At 46.4% G+C, this 26,962-nt stretch overlaps 1 protein-coding gene across 1 annotated transcript in view; it reads right to left on the bottom strand.

Moving 5' to 3' along the window:
• slc17a8 (solute carrier family 17 member 8) overlaps positions 1-10,153 on the bottom strand; it is a 70,531-nt gene extending 60,378 nt beyond the window's left edge. The window contains exon 1 of the mRNA XM_060839211.1: positions 9,953-10,153. Coding sequence (XP_060695194.1) covers positions 9,953-10,053 — 101 coding nt within the window. The 5' untranslated portion in view covers positions 10,054-10,153. The remainder of the gene's footprint in view (positions 1-9,952) is intronic.
• Positions 10,154-26,962: the final 16,809 nt, after the last annotated feature.

The following is a 26,962-nucleotide window of genomic DNA, read 5'->3' as shown; positions in this document are numbered from 1 at the left end:
AAACCCATTAAAATGCCATCAACAATTTTGTTGTCAAAACGTGGAAAGGAAAAGTGCTCATATGACGGCTATATATACGTATTTGATAGATATGCTGCTGATAACAAAGTTTTGGAGATGTGAGAAGAAGGACATTCACGTTATAAATGGTGACCTAGTGAAACAAATTAATGAACATTCGCATGCAGCTTCGGCATCTAAGGTGCGAAGAGATACCATCATTTCAAAGAAAAGAAACGGGCTGCTGAAACTGCCCATAATTTTGAATAAATGCCATATTTTAGATTTTTCGTATTTACCTTATTTCTTTTATTTTTATTTTCTATTTGACATTTTTAATAAAGAGGATAAACATTATTTTTCTTTTTGTTGCATTCATTAATGCTTTTAACTAAGCCTGAAAAGGAATAAATATGAACTGCGCCAAAACAGTCCTGCGCCTAAATGGGCTGCACCAAACCGGCCACACCAAAATGGCTGCGCCAAAATGGCCACACCAAAATGGCTGCGCCAAACCGGCCGCACCAGAATGGCTGCGCTGAATCACTCACGCCAAAATGGCTGCATTGAATGGTCCTACACCCTCCCTTAGTAATGCATCACCTCACATGAATTGGGATTAAATGCCACCTGCCATTGCTCTGCCCAGTTTACCAGCTGATCCACATCAGATTGTAGCCTCATCCTCCTCACTATCAGCAACACCACTAATTTATGAGTCAGCTGCAAACTGACTAATTAAACTTTATACATTCACACTCAAGTTGTTACAAACAACAAGGGTCCCAGCACTGATCCCTGTGGTACACCACCGGTCAGCAGCTTCCAATCACAGAAACATCCCTCCACCATCATCCTTTGCCTCCTACTTGGAAGCCAATTTTGATTCCAGTTTGCCAACTTCCTTTGGATCCCATGGGCTCTTACCTTTGGACCAGCCTTCATTGATAGGCCTTGTCCAAGGCCTTACTGAAACTCTATGTAAACTACATCAACTGCACGGCTTCCAATATATTTAATCACCTCTTCAAAAAACTCAATTAAATTAGTCAGACAGGATCTCCCTCTAACAAATCTGTGCTGACTATTCCTGATCAATCCCTGCTTTTCCAAGTACTGATTAATCCTGTTCTTCAGAATATTTTCCAATAATGTCCCTCCCCCTGCTGTCGGACTACCTGCTCTGTAATTACCTGGCCTGTTCCTACTGCCCTTCTTGAACAAAGGAGCCACATTAGCTATCCTCCAGTCATCTGGCATTTAACCTGTGGCCAGTAAAGAATTAAATATCGCCATCAGGGCCCCAGTAATCTCCCTTACCTCCGATATCAACCTCGGATACACCTCATCAGGCTCTGGGGACTTATAAACCTGTATGCCAGATAAAACATTTTTAAAAATGCTTTAAGTATTTTTAGGGACAGCAATAATTGGAAATTACACTTCCCCACCATTGTCCACCTACACTTCTGCCTTTAACATTCTATCTCCCTTTCAGGATTTACTTCTCTTAGAACTCCTTTCTGCCTCTGTCTCCTTCTTCCTATCTGTATCTTTCTGAATCTCTATCTCCATCTATATCCATCTCTATTTGTTCCTATACCAGTGTCTTTGCTTTCATTTCATTTCTTTGCATTCCATGTCCAAATGCAGCAAAATCTAGACACCATCCAGGCTTAGGCTGACAAGTGGTAAGTAATATTCATGCCACACAAGTGCAAGGCAATGCCCATCTCAAAAAACAGGGAATCTAACCATTGCATCTTGACATTCAATGGCATTACCATCAATGAATCTGTCACTATCAACATCCTGGCAGTTATCATTGGCCAGAAGTTCAACTCCCATGCCATATAAATGCAGAGGCTACAAGAGCAGGTCAGAGTGTGGGAGCCCTGCAGTGGATAACTCACCTCCTGACTCCTCAAAATCTGTCCACCATTTACAACCACAAGTGTGATGCTCGAAACGTCGAATTCTCTATTCCTGAGATGCTGCCTAACCTGCTGTGCTTTGACCAGCAACACATTTGCAGCTGTGATCTCCAGCATCTGCAGACCTCATTTTTTACTCCACCACTGACACTCAGTCGCAGCAGTGTGTGCCATCTACAAGACACACTGCACAAACTCACCAAAGATCCTCAGCATCACCTTCCAAACCCACGACCACTTCCCTTCAAAGGGACAAAGACAGCAGATAAATGGGAACACTCTCATCTGCAATTCCCCTCCAAGCCACTCACCATCCTGACGTGGAAATATATCTCCGTCCCTTCACTGTCACTGGGTCAAGTTCCTTTCCCTCCCGAAGGGCTACCTACAGCACATGGATTGCAGTGGTTCAAGAAGGCAGCTCACCCCCACCTTCTCAAGGGTCAACTAGGGATGGGAATAGACAATGGTCCTTGCACATCTCATGAGTGAACAATTTCAAAGAAATCTTTTTATCTCCCCGTAACTCTGTATCTGAATTCACTTCCACATCAAAATCCTTTGAGAGATGCTCTAATGCTCTTCAGTGTGAGTCATGACTGGACATCCTTTCAACTAGATGGAGCTGAAGTACAGACCCACGGTAATCTAATTGAATTGACGGCCTGAACGGCCTTCTCTTATTTCTTGCAAAGATGCTTTGTACACTTTCCTCTTACAAGTCCTCATGTCATCACTTGAGAGCATGCTCCTGAGACTCTCCGTGGGGTTTATTTAAGACTGAGGCATGCAGTCTTCCAAACCCCTCCACCCCTGACACCCCCACCTCTACCCCCTTCCCCCTCCAACACTGGCCTTGGATTTCTGCAGTTTTCTGGAAGAATGCCTGTGAGTCTGTGCCTGTGCTTTGGAGATGTTGAAATGAAATCCTGCTAGTTCGATCCCAGCTGACCTGGAAGTTTTCCTAAAGTGCTCAGCAATATTTACACCTCTATCAAAAAGGAATGATCCAGCTATTCCCCTCACTGATGTTAGTGAGAATTCATCAAATGTACATTCTCAGCCAAGTTTCCTCACATCACAACAGTGACAGCATTTTAAAGGACAACTGAATTTATTGATTGAGATGCACTTTGGGACTGTGCTGAGGCCATTTGTAATCTTGTGTGAATGCATATGTTCAAAGTTAAAAATCACACAACACCAGGTTATAGTCCAACAGGTTTAATTGGAAGCACACTAGCTTTCGGAGTGACGCTCCTTCATCAGGTGACTGTGGAGGGCTCGATTGTAACACAGAATTTATAGCAAAAATTTGCAGTGTGATGTAACTGAAATTATACATTGAAAAATTGATTGTCTGTTAAGCCTTTCATCTGTGATATCACTGTATTCTAACAGATGAAAGGCTTAATAGACAATCAATTTTTCGATGTATAATTTCAGTTACATCACACAGCAAATTTTTGCTATAAATTCTGTGTTACGATTGAGCCCTCCACTATCACCTGATGAAGGAGCGTCCCTCCGAAAGCTAGTGTGCTTCCAATTAAACCTGTTGGACTATAACCTGGTGTTGTGTGATTTTTAATTTTGTACACCCCAGTCCAACACCGGCATCTCCAAATCATATCTTCAAAGAGGTTTTAGTGATTTTTTTTTCCCAGTGATATAGCTACTTTTTATTACGTTCCATTGTGCTGGGGAAATAATTCCATCCATGCCTCATGTGTAATGAATTGTAAACCCCTCTCTTTGATAATACTCAGTGGAAATGCTCCCCTTTCCCTCACATATATATCTCTCCCCATATATGTCCAAGTCAGATCACAAGACAATTGCAGATAACAGAGGGCACTCAACCTTTCACATTTCCACCTAGCAGGGCACCACCATTTGATCATTGCAATATGTTTTTGGAACATTACCACACAGAAGGAGGCCACTCAGCCCACTATTCCTTAGGAGGGAAGTAGTGGCGCAGCAGTTACGTCACCAGCCTAGTCATCTAGAGCACCAGACTTATGTTCTGGGGACATGGGTTCAAATCCCACCATGGCAGATCATCAAGTTCAAATGTTTCTGTAAAAAAAAACACGAGCCTAATGGTAGCAATATAACATCTAAAAACCCACCTGGCTCACTAATATCCTTCAGCAAAGGAAACCTGCCATCCTTATCTGCGCTACCTGGGACTGCAGACCCACAGCAATGTGGCTGTCTCTTCAGTCCCTCTGGTCAAATTAGGATCAGGCAATAAACATTGGTCTGGACAGCCATGTCCCACATCCAATGAAGATGGTAGTGAATCTGTGGAACTCATCGCTGCTGCCAAGGCCGAGTCACTGAATGTATTTAAGACAGAGATTCTTGATTGGTAAGGGAATTAATGGGTATGGGGGAAGGCAGGAGAATGGGTTTGAGAAACATATCAGCCATGGTTGAATGGTGGAGCAGACATGATGGGCCGAGTGGCCTCCTTCTGCTCCTCTATCTTGCAGTTACATGGTGTATAATAAATAATAACTTTTTTAAAATCCTTATGTTGGCTTTTTAAAGGAGCTCTCCAAATTTTGGTCATACCTGGAGACCCAGGAAGGCTAGACCCGGGTACGTACATCTCCTTACAATCGTGAGGCAGATATTTACTACAATGACAGCTGTTATGGTCATCATCACAGGAAGTGCTTTACATTCCACATTTTATTCATTGATTTTAAATTCCACCAGTTCCCATGATAGGATTTGATCCCATATTCCCAGAGCTTCTAGCACAGCAGACTGGATTACTAATCCCGTGACATTATCACCATGCCACCATCATTCAGACACAGAGTGAAGAGAAATTACACAGGCCCACGGTTAAGATGAAGTTTTCTTTTACTCATTCGTGGCATATGGGTGTTACTACCTGGGTCCAGCATTTAGTGCCCCATCCCTAGTTGCCCCTTGAGAAGGTGGGGGTGAGCTGCCTTCTTGAACCGCTGCAGTCCATGTGCTGTAGTTAGACCCACAATGCCCTGAGGGAGGGAATTCCAGGATTTTGACCTAACGACAGCGAAGGAACGGTGGTATATTTCCAAGCCAAGGTGGTGAGTGGCCTTGAGGGGAACTTGCAGGGGGGTGGTGTTCCCATGTATCTGCTGCCCTTGTCCTTCTAGATGGAAGCGGTCGTGGGTTTGGAAGGTGCTGTCTGAGGACCTTTGGTGAATTTCTGCAATGCATCTTGTAGATAGTGCACACTGCTGCTACTGAGCAATGGCAGATGTGTGGTGCCAATCAAGCAGCTGCTTTGTCCTAGATGGTGTCAAGCTTCTTGAGTGTTGTTGGAGCTGCCCCCATCCAGGCAAGTGAGGAGTATTCCATCACACTCCTGACTTGCGCCTTGTAGATGGTGGACAGGCTTTGGGGAGTCAGGAGGGGAGTTACTCACCACAGTAATCCTAGCCTCATGTGCATTCTCACCAATTTCCGATACCTTTTATTCCCCTTGCTCATTAAGAATCTATTGAACTGTGCCTTAGAAAGACTCAAGGACTCAGCTACCACTGCCTTTTCATAAAGAGAGATCCAAGGATTTACAATCCTGTATGAGGAAAAAAAATTCTCATTATCTCTGTTTGAAAAGGGTGACCCCTTATTTTTAAACAGTGACCTCTAGCTTTAGCTTCTCCCACAGGAATAAACATCTTCTCCAAATCCACCCGGTATAGACCAACATTCCTTCTCATATTCCCTCCAGCTGCATGGGCCTCCAAATCCCATGGATGGCAGCGACTTCCAGAATCGAAGGCTTCTCCATGTTTGACGTGTCAATGCTGATCGCCGTGTGTGGAACATAAGACCATAAGACGTAGGAATAGAAATTAGGCCATTCAGCCCGTCAGGTCTCCTCCACCATTCAATCTTGGCTGATAAGTTTCTCAGGGAGGAGGAGAAAGCCAGGGCTGCAGATGCTGGAGATCAGAGTTGAGAGTGTGGTGCTGGAAAAGCACATCAGATCAGGCAGCATCCAAGGAGCAGGAGAATCAACATTTCGGGTGTAAGCCCTTCATTGGGATTCCTGATTCTCCTGCTCCTCGGATGCTACCTGACCTGCTGTGCTTTTCCAGCACCACACTCTTGACTCTGATAAGTTTCTCAACTCCATTCTCCTGCTTTCTCCCTGTAATATTTGATCTCTTTGACAATCAAGAACCTATCTATCTCATTCATAAATATCCTCAATTACCCAGCCTCCACAGCCTTCTGTGGAAATGCATTCCACAGATTCCCCACACTCTGGCTGACGAAGTTTCTCCTTATCTCCATTCTAAAGGGTCTTCCCTTTACTCTAAGGCTGTGCCCTCGGGTCCTAGTTTCTCCTACCAATGGAAGCATCTTCCCAACATCCACTCTGTCCAGGCCATTCAGTATTCTGTAAGAGTACTGATGTGTATGCAACCATGCAACTTAGAGGGAATGCTGGTCAAGATTCTTCAGGATCTTACGTTTCAATCAAGTCACCCCTCACTTTTCTAAACTCTAGCAGATACCAGCCTGGTCTGTCCAGCCTCTCCTCTACATTCCAGGTCTCAGTTGAATAAACCATCCTTGAGCTATCTTCAACACATTTACATCCTTCCTTGAATATGGTGATCAATACTGTGTGCAGTACTCCAGATGTGGTCACACCCGTGCTGTGTAGAACTGTAAACCTCACTGCTTTGTATTCTATTTCCCTTGCAATGAGCAATCACATTCTATTAGCTTTCTTAATTACTTGCTTAACTTGCAAACTGACCTTTTTTTTATTCATACACTTGTACACCCAGTTCCCTTTGCATCTCAGAGCTCCACAATCTCTGTTTAGATAATATGCTTCTTTTTTACTCTTCCTGCTAAACTGGACAATTCCACATTTTTGTACATTATATCTCATTCGTCAAATCCTTGCCAGTTGATCAATATCTTTCCCTGTGCCCTGGCTCTGTAAACAATTTTGTGGTGGGGGTGGAAGGAGGTCCTTAACCCCTGATGAGGGAAGGCTCCCTGACTGTAGTGGGTCATCTTGTAATCAAATTCAGAACCTGCGGGTGAAAGGAAAATGGAACCCCACTCCTTAAGGCACTGCAGTTTTAATCCAATGAACTAACGATGGCTCTGTGATCTGTAATAGTTCAGCATTGTGCTTATTGTCAATGTCTTTTTGACGCTTCCAAAGACTGAGCTACAGTCAATGAAGGAACTTGAATTTCGATAACATGTTGTGCCACTCCATAGCACTTTGCAGTCACTGAAATATTTTTATTGTTTAATCATTGCAAAGAGGTAGGACACATGGTAGCCACATTGTGCAAACTCCCACAAGACAGCAACTTGATAACCATAAGTCCCATAAGACATAGGAGCAGAAATTAGGCAATTCAGCCCATCGGGTCTGCTCCGCCATTTAATCCTGGCTGATAAGTTTCTCAACCCCATTTTCTCGCTTTCTCCCTGTAACCCTTGATCCCCTCGACAATCAAGAACCTATCTATCTCCGTCTTAAATACACTCAATGACCTGGCCTTCTGTGGCAACGAATTCCACAGATTTACCACTCTCTGGCTGAAGAAGTTTCTCCTGATACAGGTGATGTTGATTGAGGGATAACTATTGACCAAGACAATAGCGTCATGGGATCTTTTACAAATACCTGACAGGACAGGCGCGGCCTCGGTTTAACAACTGCTCTGAGAGAGAGAGAAAAAAAAACCTTGAATTGTGCAGCACTCCCTCGGGAGGATCACTGTGGGTGTAAAGCTGGGTGAGTAGCTCAAATTGTTGGAAAGCGACTTTTGAATGAGAACACAGAGGGCTGACACCTAACCCAGTGTAAATGATGAATAGCAGAGGCTGCAGCAGGTTTCAAGAATGTATCACATTCCCAGATTGAAGAGATCACATTGAGAAATTGCACCAGATTTATTCCAGCGCAGTCTCAGTCACTTGACATAAAACATTCCAGCTTACACATTCTTAACAAACCACACGCTTCATTTACCCAGCACCTTGAGCCCAGTAAAAATTTCCCGAGATGTTTCAAGGTGAGTTTTATCAGACACAATTTGACACCAAGCCCCCATTGGATGAACGGGAGAGTGAGTGAGCGAAAGCTCAGTCACCATAATAGGTTTTTGGGAGGTTCCTGAATAAAAGAGAGTAGGGAGGGAGGCTAAGAGATTTAGGGAGGGTAATCCAGAGGCTGAGAGCGAGGCAGCCACTAACGGTGGACTGATTAAGGTCAGGGATGTTCAGGAAGTCAAGTTTGAAGGAGTACAGCTATCTTAGCGGGTCGTGGGGCGGATGGAGACCATAGATATCAGAATGGAGGTGAGAATTCTTAAATTTAGCCAAGATCTGTGGATGCTGGAAATCTGAAAGAATAACAGAGTGTGCTGGAGAAACTCAGGGTGTTCTGAAGAATGGTCTCTGGACTCCAAACGTTAACTGTTTCTCTCTCCAAAGGTGTTGCCAGACTTGCTGGGTTTCTCCAGCATTTTCTGTTCCTGTTTGAAGATTTTTAAACTTCCAGGCTTTCAGGGGGTCGATCCATGAGCCCCAGAGGTAATAGGTGAATGTGACTTTAGTGCAATCGAGGAAAGTGGGGAATGTGGATAGCCGAAGCCATGGAGCAGTAATTACAGCAGTCAAAGATGTTTAAATATCAGAGCATATTTTAGGAATAAGCAATCATTTCAATTTTATTAATGCATTTATTGTTCATTCATAAACCATCCTTTTGAAAAGGATTACCTTGCACAGCACAAACAGTTTAATTCAAGCTGTAAGATAAATACATCTGTAAAACCAACATTAATTATGGCAGATTCTCAAATTAGTAAACACTCGCTCGTGGTTTAAAAAGCTGCACTTCAAAAGCACTGTCAAGTACCAACACCTCGGCAAATCATTGCAAATTAAGGTTCCTTTATTATTGTGATGTTGTTCCATTCTAAACTGCACTGGGGCTGCATTTATATATCCCTCTGTATCGGGTGGCAGCCGATGGTTTCCAGTTAGTGACAGCGATAAAGAGCGTTCAATTCAGCTGGATTTCTAATTCATACTTCCTAAATGAGACTGTTTGCAATCGAGTCTCACTGTGTCTTTCCAGCTTAATGACATGTTGGTCGGAGATAAAATCTGGACAATTCCTGCCATTGAAATCTTTCTCTGAAAGGAATCTATTAAAGATTCTGCTGCCTAACAATGGACAGTGTCATCCCAGAACGGTAAACCTTCCTTGCAGCATCTTAACAAAATCTCCTCTTTTGTAACATTACTCAGCAATCCTTTTTTTTTCAACATGAAGGTGCTGGACTAACATTTTATTAATGACGGATGAACAATGTTAAATATTGTTTCAGTTTGCAATGTGGGACTGGGAGGGTTGGGGAGGTCTCCAAGTGATATCTCAAGAAATCTTATCAAACTTGTCAATTCCATAATGCTAACGGGATGTGATTAACTGTTTTATATTATTGAAGATATTCTCCCAAACTAGTTTCATTTCAAAGAAAATCTATTTAATTTTGTAAAACTGAACCAAGTTAACTCCAATCGTCCACTTCTTGTTTAAAATAAATAAACTCAGGGACCTGCCCAGATTGATTCAGTTTTAAAAATAAAAATCATAAGAAAGCATAATATTAATCAGAACTCATGTTTTTTTTATTGCAGGGCACTTTCTTTAAAGAAAGGTTCACAGGTAAGATCAACCTGTCTGCGTTTTTGTCTTTGTACTAACGTTTAATAAATGTGGTTGATTTTACATTCCCGGTCAGATTGTGACCCACTCGGTTTTGTTCCCCCGACTCAATCTTCCATCACATCCCCTTTCAGTGAGTAAGGTCACACACAGGCTTCATCCGTCCAGCTGTAGTGAACTCCCTGCTCAGCCCAGAGCCTGGGGGCAGTACTAACTTGACATGACAGACCCTCCGGCATCCCCACCCACAATTTCAATATTAAGGATTGAATGCAAAACAAAATACCTTTGAATATGCCCCAGAGTGTCTCCCACGCTGTGTTTAGTTTCCTCTTTGACTGGTTGGAAGAAAGTCTCCTTCAGAGTGCCAAATCCTTTGAAGGGCATCTTTCTCTGGCTGTAGAGGGGTATCTAGCCCCGTTTTTGTCTTCCACGAGTTAGATTCTGTCAGGACCTATCAGACCAGGGACATCACCATCCACACCTGGTTCATGGTCGCCCTGAACAGAAGTTAGAGATTCCCCGTCTTTATTGAGAGAGTTTGCTCTTTCTCTTCTCTCTGTCTCTCTTGTAGTAAGAATCCTGAGCGACCAAACGTATCTAGAGAGGAGAGCGGATGTGGGTTTGATCATCCATCGTTCAGTCCTTGGTGCTCCTGGGAGATGTGTTGCTGTCCTCACACAGGGAGGGTGACTGGGTGTGCACTCTCCGAAACCATCAAACCGTCAGTGACATCAGTGTACCACACAATCCAATTTCCACTGAGCTGTGACCAGCAGGAGCTCCAGCTACCTGTTCAAATGGTTCACAAGCCAGAGAGAGAGAGAGAGAGAGAGAGAGAAAGAGAGAGAGAGAAGGAAGGATGAGTTTATTAAAAATTGACAGCTTTGTAGTCACTCTGAATGACGCAGCCTCTGGTCTAATGCGAGCAACCTTGCCTTATTGTGCCTGTAACTGATCGTGAGGGTGGAAACTCTGTGTTAAAAAGCTTTTTAAATAGAATCTTTCAGAACTTAGAGCATTGTTAATCTCATTGACTTCAAAGCCTCTCTCAGCAATTAACTGTTAGATGATAATGCTTCGGTCCTCAAAATCCCCTTACTTTATACAACATTTCTATTAAAAATAAACTCAGCCAGCGACAACATTGTATGAAAATCTTTTGAATCTACAGAATACAACGTTTATATATTCCGTTTTAGAAATCTATCAAACAAAATGTTTCCGAACATCTTCGGGAAAGTTATTAAATTAATTCTTGCTGGTATTTATCCCTTTACTTCTAAACCAGCCTGCAATTGTCTGGATTGTGAACATTGCTGGTGAATTTGATCATTTGTATTTCCATTTGATTGTTCTAAGCTTGTCTAAAGATAAACAAGGAGAGGAGGCCATTCAGCCCCTCTAGCTTGCTTCACCATTCAATGAGATCACGGTTCACTTGATTGTAACCTCGGCTCTATATTCTTGCCCACCCTTTCGCTTATGGAATATCTATCTACCTCTACCTTATGAATATTCCAAAACTCTGCCACTACCAATTTGTCAGGAAGAGAGCTCCAAAGACTGAACAGAAAAATAACTAGGTAAAAGTGAGGACTGCAGATGCTGGAGATCAGAGTCAAGATTAGAGTGGTGCTGGAAAAGCGCAGCAGGTCAGGCAGCATCCGAGGAGCAGGAAAATCAATATTTCAGGAAAAAGCCCTTCACCAGGAATGAGGCTGGGAGTCTCCGGGGTGGAGAGATGGGAGAAGGTAGCTGAGAGTGCATAGGTGGATGGAGGTGGAGATGAAGGTGATAGGTCAGAGAGGAGGGTGGAGGCGATAGGTGGGACGGAAGACTGACAGGTAGGACAGGTCATGAGAATGGTGCTGAGCTGGCAGGTTGGAACTGGGCTAAGGTGGGGGGAAGGGAAATGAGGAAACTGGTGAAGTCCACATTGATGCCCTGGGGTTGAAGTGTTCCAAGGTGGAAGATGAGGCGTTCTTCCTCCAGGTGTCGGGTGGTGAGGGAGCGGCAATGGAGGAGGCATGTCTCTAGCAGTGTGGGAGGGGGAGTTGAAATGTTTGCCACTGACCAGTGGGGTTGATTGGTGCAGAGGCCCTGGAGATTTTCCCTAAAGCGCTCTGCAAGAAGGCGTCCAGTCCCTCCAATGCAGAGGAGACCGCACCAGGAGCAATGGATACAGTAAATGATATTGGTGGATGTGCAGGTAAAACTCTGATAGATGCAGAAGGCTCCTTTGGGCCTTGGATGGGGGTGAGGGGGGAGGTGTAGGCGCAGGGTTTGCATTTCCTGCGGTGGCAGGGGAAGGTGCCAGGAGGGGAGGGTGGGTTGTTCAGGGGACGTTGACCTGACCAAGTAGTCACGGAGGTTACCTCTGTTTTAAATGCACAGCCCCCTAATTTTTAAGCAGTGATCATGAGTTCAAGATTCCTATAAGTGGAATTTGAGTCTGGAAAAGCTACTGGGCAGGACTATTTGCAAAGGAACAAGTGAGGACTGCAGATGCTGGAGATCAGAGTCAAGAGTGTGTTGCTGGAAAAGCGCAGCAGGTCAGGCAGCATCCGTGGAGCAGGAGAATCGATGTATCGGGCACGAACCCTTCATCAGGAATGGATTACTTGCCTGCTGAACAATATAACAGAGAAGAAGGTTATCTAAGATTACAAAGAAATCTTGACCAATTGGCACAAGGAGCTGAAGAGGAGCAAATGGAGTTTAATTTGGTTAAATGTGGAGTGTTTCATTTTTGTTAAAACAAACAAGGACAGGATTGATACAGTGAAAAGGAGAGCCTTGGGAAGTGTTATAGGACAAAGAGACCTAGGGATTCAGTACAAAATTCTTTGAAATTTACGTCACATATAGATAGGGTGGTTAAGAAGCTTTAGCATGCTCGCCTTCATTGTTCAATCATTTGAGTCTGGGAGTTGGGAAGTTACGATGAGGTTGTACAGGACATTGGTGGGGCCTCTTTTGGAATACTGTGTCCAGTTCTCCCTGTTACAGGAAGGATATTATTAAAGTAAGGGTTCAGCAGAGATTTACCAGCATGTTGCCAGGAATGGAGGATATGAGGTATAAGGAAAGGGGAGTTAGACTGGGACGTTTTTCGCTGGAGCATAGAAGGTTGAGTGGTGATCTCTTACAGATTTCGAAGATCATGAGGGGCACAGATACTGTGAATAGCAGGTATCTCTTCCCTAAAGTGGGAGACTTCAAGGCTAGGGTACATGTTCTTAAGGTGAGAGGAGAGATATTTAAGAAAGACACAAGGGATATCATATTTATACAAAGGGTGGTTCATGTGTGGAATTAACTTCCAGAGGAAGTGGTGGATGCCGGTACAGTGACAGTGTTTAAAAGACATTTGGATAAGTACAGGAATTTTTTTTTAGATTAGACTTACAGTGTGGAAACAGGCCCTTCGGCCCAACAAGTCCACACCAACCCGCCGAAGCGAAACCCACCCATACCCCTACATTTACCCCTTACCTAACACTACGGGCAATTTAGCATGGCCAATTCACCTGACCCGCACATCTTTGGACTGTGGGAGGAAACCGGAGCACCCGGAGGAAACCCACGCAGACACGGGGAGAACGTGCAAACTCCACACAGTCAGTCGCCTGAGTCAGGAATTGAACCCGGGTCTCAGGCGCTGTGAGGCAGCAGTGCTAACCACTGTGCCACCGTGCCGCCCACCAATAGAATAGAAAAGGTTTAGAGAGATATGGGCCAAGTGGGACTAGTTTAGTTTGGAATTATGGTCGGCATGGACTGGTTGGATCAAAGGGTCTTTTTCTGTGCTGTATGACTCTATGACACAGACAGGAGGAAAACAGCCTGTCCGTATCTACCCTGACAAGGAGGTTCTTTATTTCAATCAAGTTCTGATGACGTGAAGAAGAAATTAAAATAAATCAAAGGTTTTCCACTGGTATCTTTTCCTCCGATCTAACCCAACATTTTCTCCAGATCACAAAGTCAGAAAGTATTAACCTTTCAACAACTTACATTTAACCTTCTGAAGCCTCCCAAACACCTTCAGAGGAGGCTAATCAAGCAAAGTGTGACAGGAGGTGACTCAAGGAGATAGGGAGACAGGTCATCAACAGGTCAGTCAAAGAGGTAGGCTTTGAGGAGGACAGAGATGTCAACAGGGATGAGGGAAGGAATTCCAGAACGGGTGTCCTCGGCAGCTGAAATTATGACCAACAAATAACAATGGAAATCAGAGGCACTAGAGAGGCTGGGATAATGGGAAGGTTGACATGGGAGGTCATCCTGTAGACACAGAGGGTGAGGCATACAATGCAGGGCACAGCAATCCCCACACCATACAGCACACAGCATTCCCCATACCATACAGATGACAGCAATCCCCATATCATACAGCACACAGTAATCCCCATACCACACAGCGCACAGCACTCCCAATACCATAGAGAGCACAGCAATCCCCATACCATACAGGGCACAGCTTTCCCCATACCATACAGCACACAGCAAACCCCATATCATATACCGCAAAGCAATCCCCATACCATAGAGAGCACACAGCAATCCCCATACCATACAGCACACAGCAATCCCCATACCATAAGGGCACAGCAATCCCCATACCATACAGAGCACACAGCATTCCCCATACCATACAGCACACAGCAATCCCCATACCATACAGAGCACAGCATTCCCCATACCATATAGCACACAGCATTCCCCATACCATACAGCACACAGCATTCCCCATACCATAGAGAGCACAGCATTCCGCATACCATACAGAGCACAGCAATCCCCATACCATACAGCACACAGCAATCCCCATACCATACAGAGCACAGCAATCCCCATACCATAGAGAGCACAGCAATCCCCATATCATACTGGACACAGCAATCCCCAAATAATACAGGGCACAGCATTCCCCATACCATATAGAGCACAGCATTCCCCATACCATACAGCACACAGCAGCCCCCATACCATACAGCACACAGCAATCCCCATATCATATAGAGCAAAGCAATCCCCATACCATACAGAGCACACAGCAATCCCTTACCATACAGCACACAGCATTCCCCATACCATACAGATGACAGCAATCCCCACACCATACAGCACACAGCATTCCCCATACCATACAGATGACAGCAATCCCCATATCATACAGCACACAGTAATCCCCATACCATACAGCACACAGCACTCCCAATACCATACAGCACACAGCATTCCCCATACCATACAGATGACAGCAATCCCCATATCATACAGCACACAGTAATCCCCATACCATACAGTGCACAACACTCCCCATACCATACAGATGACAGCAATCTCCATACCATACATGGCACAGCATTCCCATACCATACAGCACACAGCAATCCCCATACCATAGAGAGCACATCAATCCCCACACCATACAGGGCACAGCAATCCCCATACCATACAGCACACAGCAATCCCCATACCATACAGGGCACAGCAATCCCCATATCATATTGCGCAGAGCAATCCCCATATCATACAGGGCACAGCATTTCCAATACCATATAGAGCACAGCATTCCCCATACCATACAGCACACAGCAGCCCCCATACCATACAGCAGACAGCAATCCCCATATCATATAGCGCAAAGCAATCCCCATACCATACAGAGCACACAGCAATCCCTTACCATACAGCACACAGCAAACCCCATACCATACAGCGCACAGCACTCCCCTCACCATACAGATGACAGCAATCCCCACACCATACAGCACACAGCATTCCCCATACCATACAGCACACAGCAATCCCCATATCATACAGCACACAGTAATCCCCATACCATACAGCGCACAACACTCCCCATACCATACAGATGACAGCAATCCCCATACCATACAGCACACAGCATTTCCCATACCATACAGGGCACAGCTTTCCCCATACCATACAGCACACAGCAATCCCCATATCATATAGCGCAAAGCAATCCCCATACCATACAGAGCACACAGCAATCCCCATACCATACAGCACACAGCAATCCCCATACCATAAGGGCACAGCAATCCCCATACCATACAGAGCACACAGCATTCCCCATACCATACAGCACACAGCAATCCCCATACCATAGAGAGCACAGCAATCCCCATACCATACAGGGCACAGCATTCCCCATACCATACAGCACACAGTAATCCCCATACCATATAGCACACCGCAACCCCATACCATACAGAGGACCGCAATCCCCATACCATATAGAGCACAGCATTCCCCATATCATACTGGGCACAGCAATCCCCATACCATACAGCACACAGCATTTCCCATACCATAGAGAGCACAGCAATCCTCATACCATACAGTGCACAGCAATCCCCATACCATACAGAGCACACAGCAATCCCCATACCATAAGGGCACAGCAATCCCCATACCATACAGCACACAGCAATCCCCATACCATAGAGAGCACAGCAATCCCCATACCATACAGCACACAGCAATCCCCATACCATACAGAGCACAGCAATCCCCATACCATATAGCACACCGCAATCCCCATACCATACAGAGGACCGCAATCCCCATATCATACAGGGCACAGCATTCCCCATACCATATAGAGCACAGCATTTCCCATACCATACAGCACACAGGAGCCCCCATAACATACAGCACACAGCAATCCCCATATCATATAGCGCAAAGCAATCCCCATACCATACAGAGCACACAGCAATCCCTTACCATACAGCACACAGCAATCCCCATACCATACAGAGCACAGCATTCCCCATACCATACAGAGCACAGCAATCCCCACACCATACTGCACACAGCATTTCCCATAACATACAGAGCCCAGCAATCCCCGTATCATACAGCACACAGCAATCCCCATACCATACAGGGCACAGCAGTCCCCATACCATACAGCACACAGCAATCCCCATACCATAGAGAGCACAGCAATCCCCATACCATACAGGGCACAGCATTCCCCATACCATACAGCACACCGCAATCCCCATACCATACAGAGCCCAGCAATCCCCATATCATACAGCACACAGCAATCCCCATACCAAAAAGGGCACAGCAGTCCCAATACCATACAGAGCACAGCATTCCCCATACCATATAGCACACCGCAATCCCCATACCATACAGAGCCCAGCAATCCCCATATCATACAGCACACAGCAATCCCCATACCAAAAAGGGCACAGCAGTCCCCATATCATACAGCACACAGCAGCCCCCATACCATACAGCACACAGCAATCCCCATATCATATAGCGCAAAGCAATCCCCATACCATACAGAGCACACAGCAATCCCTTACCATACAGCACACAGCAATCCCCATACCATACAGCGCACAGCACTCCCCACACCATACAGCACCCAGCATTCCCCATACCATACAGATGACAGCAATCCCCACACCATACAGCACACAGCAATCCCCATACCATACAGCGCACAGCACTCCCTACACCATACAGCACACAGCATTCCCCATACCGTACAGATGACAGCAATCCCCATATCATACAGCACACAGCATTCCCCATACCATACAGATGACAGCAATCCACATATCATACAGCACACAGTAATCCCCATACCATACAGTGCACAACACTACCCATACCATACAGATGACAGCAATCCCCATACCATACAGCACACAGCATTTCCCATACCATACAGGGCACAGCTTTCCCCATACCATACAGCACACAGCAATCCCCATATCATATAGCGCAAAGCAATCCCCATACCATACAGAGCAAACAGCAATCCCCATACCATACAGCACACAGCAATCCCCATACCATAAGGGCACAGCAATCCCCATACCATACAGAGCACACAGCATTCCCCATACCATACAGCACACAGCAATCCCCATATCATATAGCGCAAAGCAATTCCCATACCATACAGAGCACACGGCAATCCCCATACCATACAGGGCACAGCAGTCCCCATACCATACAGCACACAGCAATCCCCATATCATATAGCGCAAAGCAATTCCCATACCATACAGAGCACACGGCAATCCCCATACCATACAGCGCACAGCATTCCCCATACCATAGAGAGCACCGCAATCCCCATATCATGCAGCACACAGCAATCCCGATACCATACAGCACACAGCAATCCCTATACCATACAGCACACAGCAATCTCCATACCATATAACATATAGCAATCCCCATACCATACAGAGCACAGCAATCCCCATACCATACATATGACAGCAATCCCCATACCATATAGCGCACAACATTCCCCGTACCATACAGCACACAGCAATCCCCATACCATACCGCACACAGCAATCCCCTTACCATACAGCACACAGCAATCCCCATACCATACAGCGCACAGCATTCCCCATACCATAGACAGCACAGCAATCCACATACCATACAGCGCACGGCATTCCCAATACCACACAGCACACAGCAATCCCCATACCATACAGAGCACAGCAATCCCCATACCATACAGCACACATCAATCCCCATACCATACAGCACACAGCAATCCCCATACCATACAGAGCGCAGCAATCCCATACCATACAGCACACATCAATCCCCATACCATACAGCACACAGCAATCCCCATACCATACAGCACACAGCAATCCCCATACCATACAGAGCACAGCAATCCCCATACCATACAGCACACATCAATCCTCATACCATACAGCACACAGCAATCCACATACCATACAGCACACAGCATTCCCATACTATACAGCACACATCAATCCACATACCATACAGCACACAGCAATCCCCATACCATACTGCACACAGCAATCCCCTTACCATACAGCACACAGCAATCCCCATACCATACAGCGCACAGCATTCCCCATACCATAGACAGCACAGCAATCCACATACCATACAGCGCACGGCATTCCCAATACCACACAGCACACAGCAATCCCCATACCATACAGAGCACAGCAATCCCCATACCATACAGCACACATCAATCCACATACCATACAGCACACAGCATTCCCATACCATACAGCACACATCAATCCCCATACCATACAGCACACAGCAATCCCCATACCATACAGAGCACAGCAATCCCCATACCATACAGCACACATCAATCCTCATACCATACAGCACACAGCAATCCACATACCATACAGCACACAGCATTCCCATACTATACAGCACACATCAATCCACATACCATACAGCACACAGCAATCCCCATACCATACTGCACACAGCAATCCCCTTACCATACAGCACACAGCAATCCCCATACCATACATCGCACAGCATTCCCCATACCATAGACAGCACAGCAATCCACATACCATACAGCGCACGGCATTCCCAATACCACACAGCACACAGCAATCCCCATACCATACAGAGCACAGCAATCCCCATACCATACAGCACACATCAATCCACATACCATACAGCACACAGCATTCCCATACCATACAGCACACAGCAATCCCCATACCATGCAATCCGCAGCAATCCCCATACCATACAGCACACAGCAATCCCCATACCATACAGAGCACAGCATTCCCCATACCATACAGCTCACGGCATTTCCCATACCATACAGCACACAGCATTTCCCATACTATACAGAGCCCAGCAATCCCCATATCATACAGCACACAGCAATCCCCATACCATACAGGGCACAGCAGTCCCCATACCATACAGCACACAGCAATCCCCATACCATTTAGAGCACAGCAATCCCCATATCATACAGCGCAAAGCAATCCCCATACCATACAGCGCACACAGCAATCCCTTACCATACAGCACACAGCAATCCCCATACCATAGAGAGCACAGCAATCCCCATACCATACAGCGCACACAGCAATCCCCATATCATACAGCACACAGCAATCCCCATACCATACAGGGCACAGCAGTCCCCATACCATACAGCACACAGCAATCCCCATACCATAGAGAGCACAGCAATCCCCATACCATTTAGAGCACAGCAATCCCCATATCATACAGGGCACAGCATTTCCAATACCATATAGAGCACAGCATTCCCCATACCATACAGCAAACAGCAATCCCCATATCATATAGCGCAAAGCAATTCCCATACCATACAGAGCACACGGCAATCCCCATACCATACAGCACACAGCAATCCCCATACCATACAGCGCACAGCATTCCCCATACAATACAGAGCACCGCAATCCCCATATCATGCAGCACACAGCAATCCCGATACCATACAGAGTACCGCAATCCCCACATAATACAGCACACAGCAATCCCCATACCATACAGCACACAGCAATCCCCATATCATACAGAGCACAGCAATCCCCATACCATACAGCGCACAGCATTCCCCATACAATACAGAGCACCGCAATCCCCATATCATGCAGCACACAGCAATCCCGATACCATACAGAGTACCGCAATCCCCACATAATACAGCACACAGCAATCCCCATACCATACAGAGCACAGCAATCCCCATACCATACATATGACAGCAATCCCCATACCATATAGCGCACAAGATTCCCCGTACCATACAGCACACAGCAATCCACATACCATACAGCACACAGCAATCCCCATACCATACCGCACACAGCAATCCCCTTACCATACAGCACACAGCAATCCCCATATCATATAGCGCAAAGCAATCCCCATACCATACAGAGCACACAGCAATCCCTTACCATACAGCACACAGCAATCCCCATACCATACAGCGCACAGCACTCCCCACACCATACAGCACCCAGCATTCCCCATACCATACAGATGACAGCAATCCCCACACCATACAGCACACAGCAATCCCCATACCATACAGCGCACAGCACTCCCTACACCATACAGCACACAGCATTCCCCATACCGTACAGATGACAGCAATCCCCATATCATACAGCACACAGCATTCCCCATACCATACAGATGACAGCAATCCACATATCATACAGCACACAGTAATCCCCATACCATACAGCGCACAACACTACCCATACCATACAGATGACAGCAATCCCCATACCATACAGCACACAGCATTTCCCATACCATACAGGGCACAGCTTTCCCCATACCATACAGCACACAGCAATCCCCATATCATATAGCGCAAAGCAATCCCCATACCATACAGAGCAAACAGCAATCCCCATACCATACAGCACACAGCAATCCCCATACCATAAGGGCACAGCAATCCCCATACCATACAGAGCACACAGCATTCCCCATACCATACAGCACACAGCAATCCCCATATCATATAGCGCAAAGCAATTCCCATACCATACAGAGCACACGGCAATCCCCATACCATACAGGGCACAGCAGTCCCCATACCATACAGCACACGGCAATCCCCATACCATACAGCGCACAGCATTCCCCATACCATAGAGAGCACCGCAATCCCCATATCATGCAGCACACAGCAATCCCGATACCATACAGCACACAGCAATCCCTATACCATACAGCACACAGCAATCTCCATACCATATAACATATAGCAATCCCCATACCATACAGAGCACAGCAATCCCCATACCATACATATGACAGCAATCCCCATACCATATAGCGCACAACATTCCCCGTACCATACAGCACACAGCAATCCCCATACCATACCGCACACAGCAATCCCCTTACCATACAGCACACAGCAATCCCCATACCATACAGCGCACAGCATTCCCCATACCATAGACAGCACAGCAATCCACATACCATACAGCGCACGGCATTCCCAATACCACACAGCACACAGCAATCCCCATACCATACAGAGCACAGCAATCCCCATACCATACAGCACACATCAATCCCCATACCATACAGCACACAGCAATCCCCATACCATACAGAGCGCAGCAATCCCATACCATACAGCACACATCAATCCCCATACCATACAGCACACAGCAATCCCCATACCATACAGAGCACAGCAATCCCCATACCATACAGCACACATCAATCCTCATACCATACAGCACACAGCAATCCACATACCATACAGCACACAGCATTTCCATACTATACAGCACACATCAATCCACATACCATACAGCACACAGCAATCCCCATACCATACTGCACACAGCAATCCCCTTACCATACAGCACACAGCAATCCCCATACCATACAGCGCACAGCATTCCCCATACCATGGACAGCACAGCAATCCACATACCATACAGCGCACGGCATTCCCAATACCACACAGCACACAGCAATCCCCATACCATACAGAGCACAGCAATCCCCATACCATACAGCACACATCAATCCACATACCATACAGCACACAGCATTCCCATACCATACAGCACACATCAATCCCCATACCATACAGCACACAGCAATCCCCATACCATACAGAGCACAGCAATCCCCATACCATACAGCACACATCAATCCTCATACCATACAGCACACAGCAATCCACATACCATACAGCACACAGCATTCCCATACTATACAGCACACATCAATCCACATACCATACAGCACACAGCAATCCCCATACCATACTGCACACAGCAATCCCCTTACCATACAGCACACAGCAATCCCCATACCATACATCGCACAGCATTCCCCATACCATAGACAGCACAGCAATCCACATACCATACAGCGCACGGCATTCCCAATACCACACAGCACACAGCAATCCCCATACCATACAGAGCACAGCAATCCCCATACCATACAGCACACATCAATCCACATACCATACAGCACACAGCATTCCCATACCATACAGCACACAGCAATCCCCATACCATGCAATCCGCAGCAATCCCCATACCATACAGCACACAGCAATCCCCATACCATACAGAGCACAGCATTCCCCATACCATACAGCTCACGGCATTTCCCATACCATACAGCACACAGCATTTCCCATACTATACAGAGCCCAGCAATCCCCATATCATACAGCACACAGCAATCCCCATACCATACAGGGCACAGCAGTCCCCATACCATACAGCACACAGCAATCCCCATACCATTTAGAGCACAGCAATCCCCATATCATACAGCGCAAAGCAATCCCCATACCATACAGCGCACACAGCAATCCCTTACCATACAGCACACAGCAATCCCCATACCATAGAGAGCACAGCAATCCCCATACCATACAGCGCACACAGCAATCCCCATACCATACAGGGCACAGCAGTCCCCATACCATACAGCACACAGCAATCCCCATACCATAGAGAGCACAGCAATCCCCATACCATTTAGAGCACAGCAATCCCCATATCATACAGGGCACAGCATTTCCAATACCATATAGAGCACAGCATTCCCCATACCATACAGCAAACAGCAATCCCCATATCATATAGCGCAAAGCAATCCCCATACCATACAGAGCACAGCAGTCCCCATACCATACAGCACACAGCAATCCCCATATCGTATAGCGCAAAGCAATTCCCATACCATACAGAGCACACGGCAATCCCCATACCATACAGCACACAGCAATCCCCATATCATACAGAGCACAGCAATCCCCATACCATACAGCGCACAGCATTCCCCATACAATACAGAGCACCGCAATCCCCATATCATGCAGCACACAGCAATCCCGATACCATACAGAGTACCGCAATCCCCACATAATACAGCACACAGCAATCCCCATACCATACAGCACACAGCAATCCCCATATCATACAGAGCACAGCAATCCCCATACCATACAGCGCACAGCATTCCCCATACAATACAGAGCACCGCAATCCCCATATCATGCAGCACACAGCAATCCCGATACCATACAGAGTACCGCAATCCCCACATAATACAGCACACAGCAATCCCCATACCATACAGAGCACAGCAATCCCCATACCATACATATGACAGCAATCCCCATACCATATAGCGCACAAGATTCCCCGTACCATACAGCACACAGCAATCCACATACCATACAGCACACAGCAATCCCCATACCATACCGCACACAGCAATCCCCTTACCATACAGCACACAGCAATCCCCATACCATACAGCGCACAGCATTCCCCATACCATAGACAGCACAGCAATCCACATACCATACAGCGCACGGCATTCCCAATACCACACAGCACACAGCAATCCCCATTCCATACAGAGCACAGCAATCCCCATACCATACAGCACACATCAATCCCCACATAATACAGCACACAGCAATCCCCATACCATACAGCACACAGCATTCCCATACCATACAGCACACAGCAATCCCCATACCATACAGCACACAGCAATCCCCATACCATACAGCACACAGCATTTCCCATACTATACAGAGCCCAGCAATCCCCATATCATACAGCACACAGCAATCCCCATACCATACAGGGCACAGCAGTCCCCATACCATACAGCACACAGCAATCCCCATACCATACAGCGCACAGCATTCCCCATACCATTTAGAGCACAGCATTCCTCATATCATACAGCACACAGCAGCCCCCATACCATACAGCACACAGCAATCCCCATATCATATAGCGCAAAGCAATCCCCATACAATACAGAGCACCGCAATCCCCATATCATGCAGCACACAGCAATCCCGATACCATACAGAGTACCGCAATCCCCACATAATACAGCACACAGCAATCCCCATACCATACAGCACACAGCAATCCCTATACCATACAGCACACAGCAATCTCCATACCATAAAACATATAGCAATCCCCATACCATACAGAGCACAGCAATCCCCATACCATACATATGACAGCAATCCCCATACCATATAGCGCACAAGATTCCCCGTACCATACAGCACACAGCGATCCACATACCATACAGCATACAGCAATCCCCATACCATACCGCACACAGCAATCCCCTTACCATACAGCACACAGCAATCCCCATACCATACAGCGCACGGCATTCCCAATACCACACAGCACACAGCAATCCCCATTCCATACAGAGCACAGCAATCCCCATACCATACAGCACACATCAATCCACATACCATACAGCACACAGCAATCCCCATACCATACAGCACACAGCATTCCCCATACCATTTAGAGCACAGCATTCCTCATATCATACAGCACACAGCAGTCCCCATACCATACAGCACACAGCAATCCCCATACCATAGAGAGCACAGCATTTCCAATACCATATAGAGCACAGCATTCCCCATACCATACAGCACACAGCAGCCCCCATACCATACAGCACACAGCAATCCCCATATCATATAGCGCAAAGCAATCCCCATACCATACAGAGCACACGGCAATCCCCATACCATACAGGGCACAGCAATCCCCATACCATACAGCACACAGCAATCCCCATTTCATACAGAGCACAGCAATCCCCATACCATACAGCGCACAGCATTCCCCATACCATAGAGAGCACCGCAATCCCCATATCATGCAGCACACAGCAATCCCGATACCATACAGCACACAGCAATCCCTATACCATACAGCACACAGCAATCTCCATACCATACAGCACACAGCAATCCCTATACCATACAGCACACAGCAATCTCCATACCATATAACATATAGCAATCCCCATACCATACAGAGCACAGCAATCCCCATACCATACATATGACAACAATCCCCATACCATATAGCGCACAACATTCCCCGTACCATACAGCACACAGCAATCCCCATACCATACAGCACACAGCATTCCCATACTATACAGCACACATCAATCCACATACCATACAGCACACAGCAATCCCCATACCATACCGCACACAGCAATCCCCTTACCATACAGCACACAGCAATCCCCATACCATACAGCGCACAGCATTCCCCATACCATAGACAGCACAGCAATCCACATACCATACAGAGCACAGCATTCCCCATACCATACAGCGCACAGCATTCCCCGTACCATACAGCGCACAGCAATCCTCATACCATACAGAGCACAGCAATCCCCATACCATACAGCACACAGCATTCCCCATACCATACAGCACACAGCAATTCCCATACCATACAGCGCACAGCACTCCCTACACCATACAGCACACATCAATCCACATACCATACAGCACACAGCAATCCCCATACCATACAGCACACAGCAATCCTCATACCATACAGAGCACAGCAATCCCCATACCATACAGCACACAGCATTCCCCATACCATACAGCACACAGCAATTCCCATACCATACAGCGCACAGCACTCCCTACACCATACAGCACACAGCATTCCCCATACCATACAGCACACAGCAATCCCCATATCATACAGCACACAGCATTCCCCATACCATACAGGGCACAGCATTCACCATACCATACAGCACACAGCAATCCCCATACCATACAGAGCACAGCAATCCCCATACCATATAGCACACCGCAATCCCTATACCATACAGAGGACCGCAATCCCCATACCATACAGCACACAGCATTCTCATACCATACAGCACACATCAATCCACATACCATACAGCACACAGCAATCCCCATACCATACAGCACACAGCAATCCCATACCATACAGCACACATCAATCCACATACCATACAGCACACAGCAATCCCCATACCATACAGAGCACAGCAATCCCCATACCATACAGCGCACAGCATTCCCCATACCATACAGCACACATCAATCCTCATATCATACAGCACACATCAATCGACATACCATACAGCAATCCCCATACCATACAGAGCACAGCAATCCCCATACCATACAGCACACAGCATTCCCATACTATACAGCACACATCAATCCACATACCATACAGCACACAGCAATCCCCATACCATACAGCACACAGCAATCCTCATACCATACAGAGCACAGCAATCCCCATACCAAACAGCACACAGCATTCCCCATACCATACAGCACACAGCAATTCCCATACCATACAGCGCACAGCACTCCCTACACCATACAGCACACAGCATTCCCCATACCATACAGCACACAGCATTCCCCATACCATATAGAGCACAGCATTCCCCATATCATACAGCGCACAGCAATCCTCATACCATTGAGGGCACAGCAATCCCCATACCATACAGGGCACAGCATTCCCCATACCATAAAGAGCACAGCAATCCCCATACCATATAGTACACAGCAATCCCCATACCATACAGCACACAGCAATCC

The sequence above is a fragment of the Hemiscyllium ocellatum genome, chromosome 19, assembly GCF_020745735.1.
Source record: "Hemiscyllium ocellatum isolate sHemOce1 chromosome 19, sHemOce1.pat.X.cur, whole genome shotgun sequence".
In the NCBI taxonomy this organism is placed as follows: domain Eukaryota; kingdom Metazoa; phylum Chordata; class Chondrichthyes; order Orectolobiformes; family Hemiscylliidae; genus Hemiscyllium; species Hemiscyllium ocellatum.
This window is presented reverse-complemented; position numbering and strand designations above follow the sequence as displayed.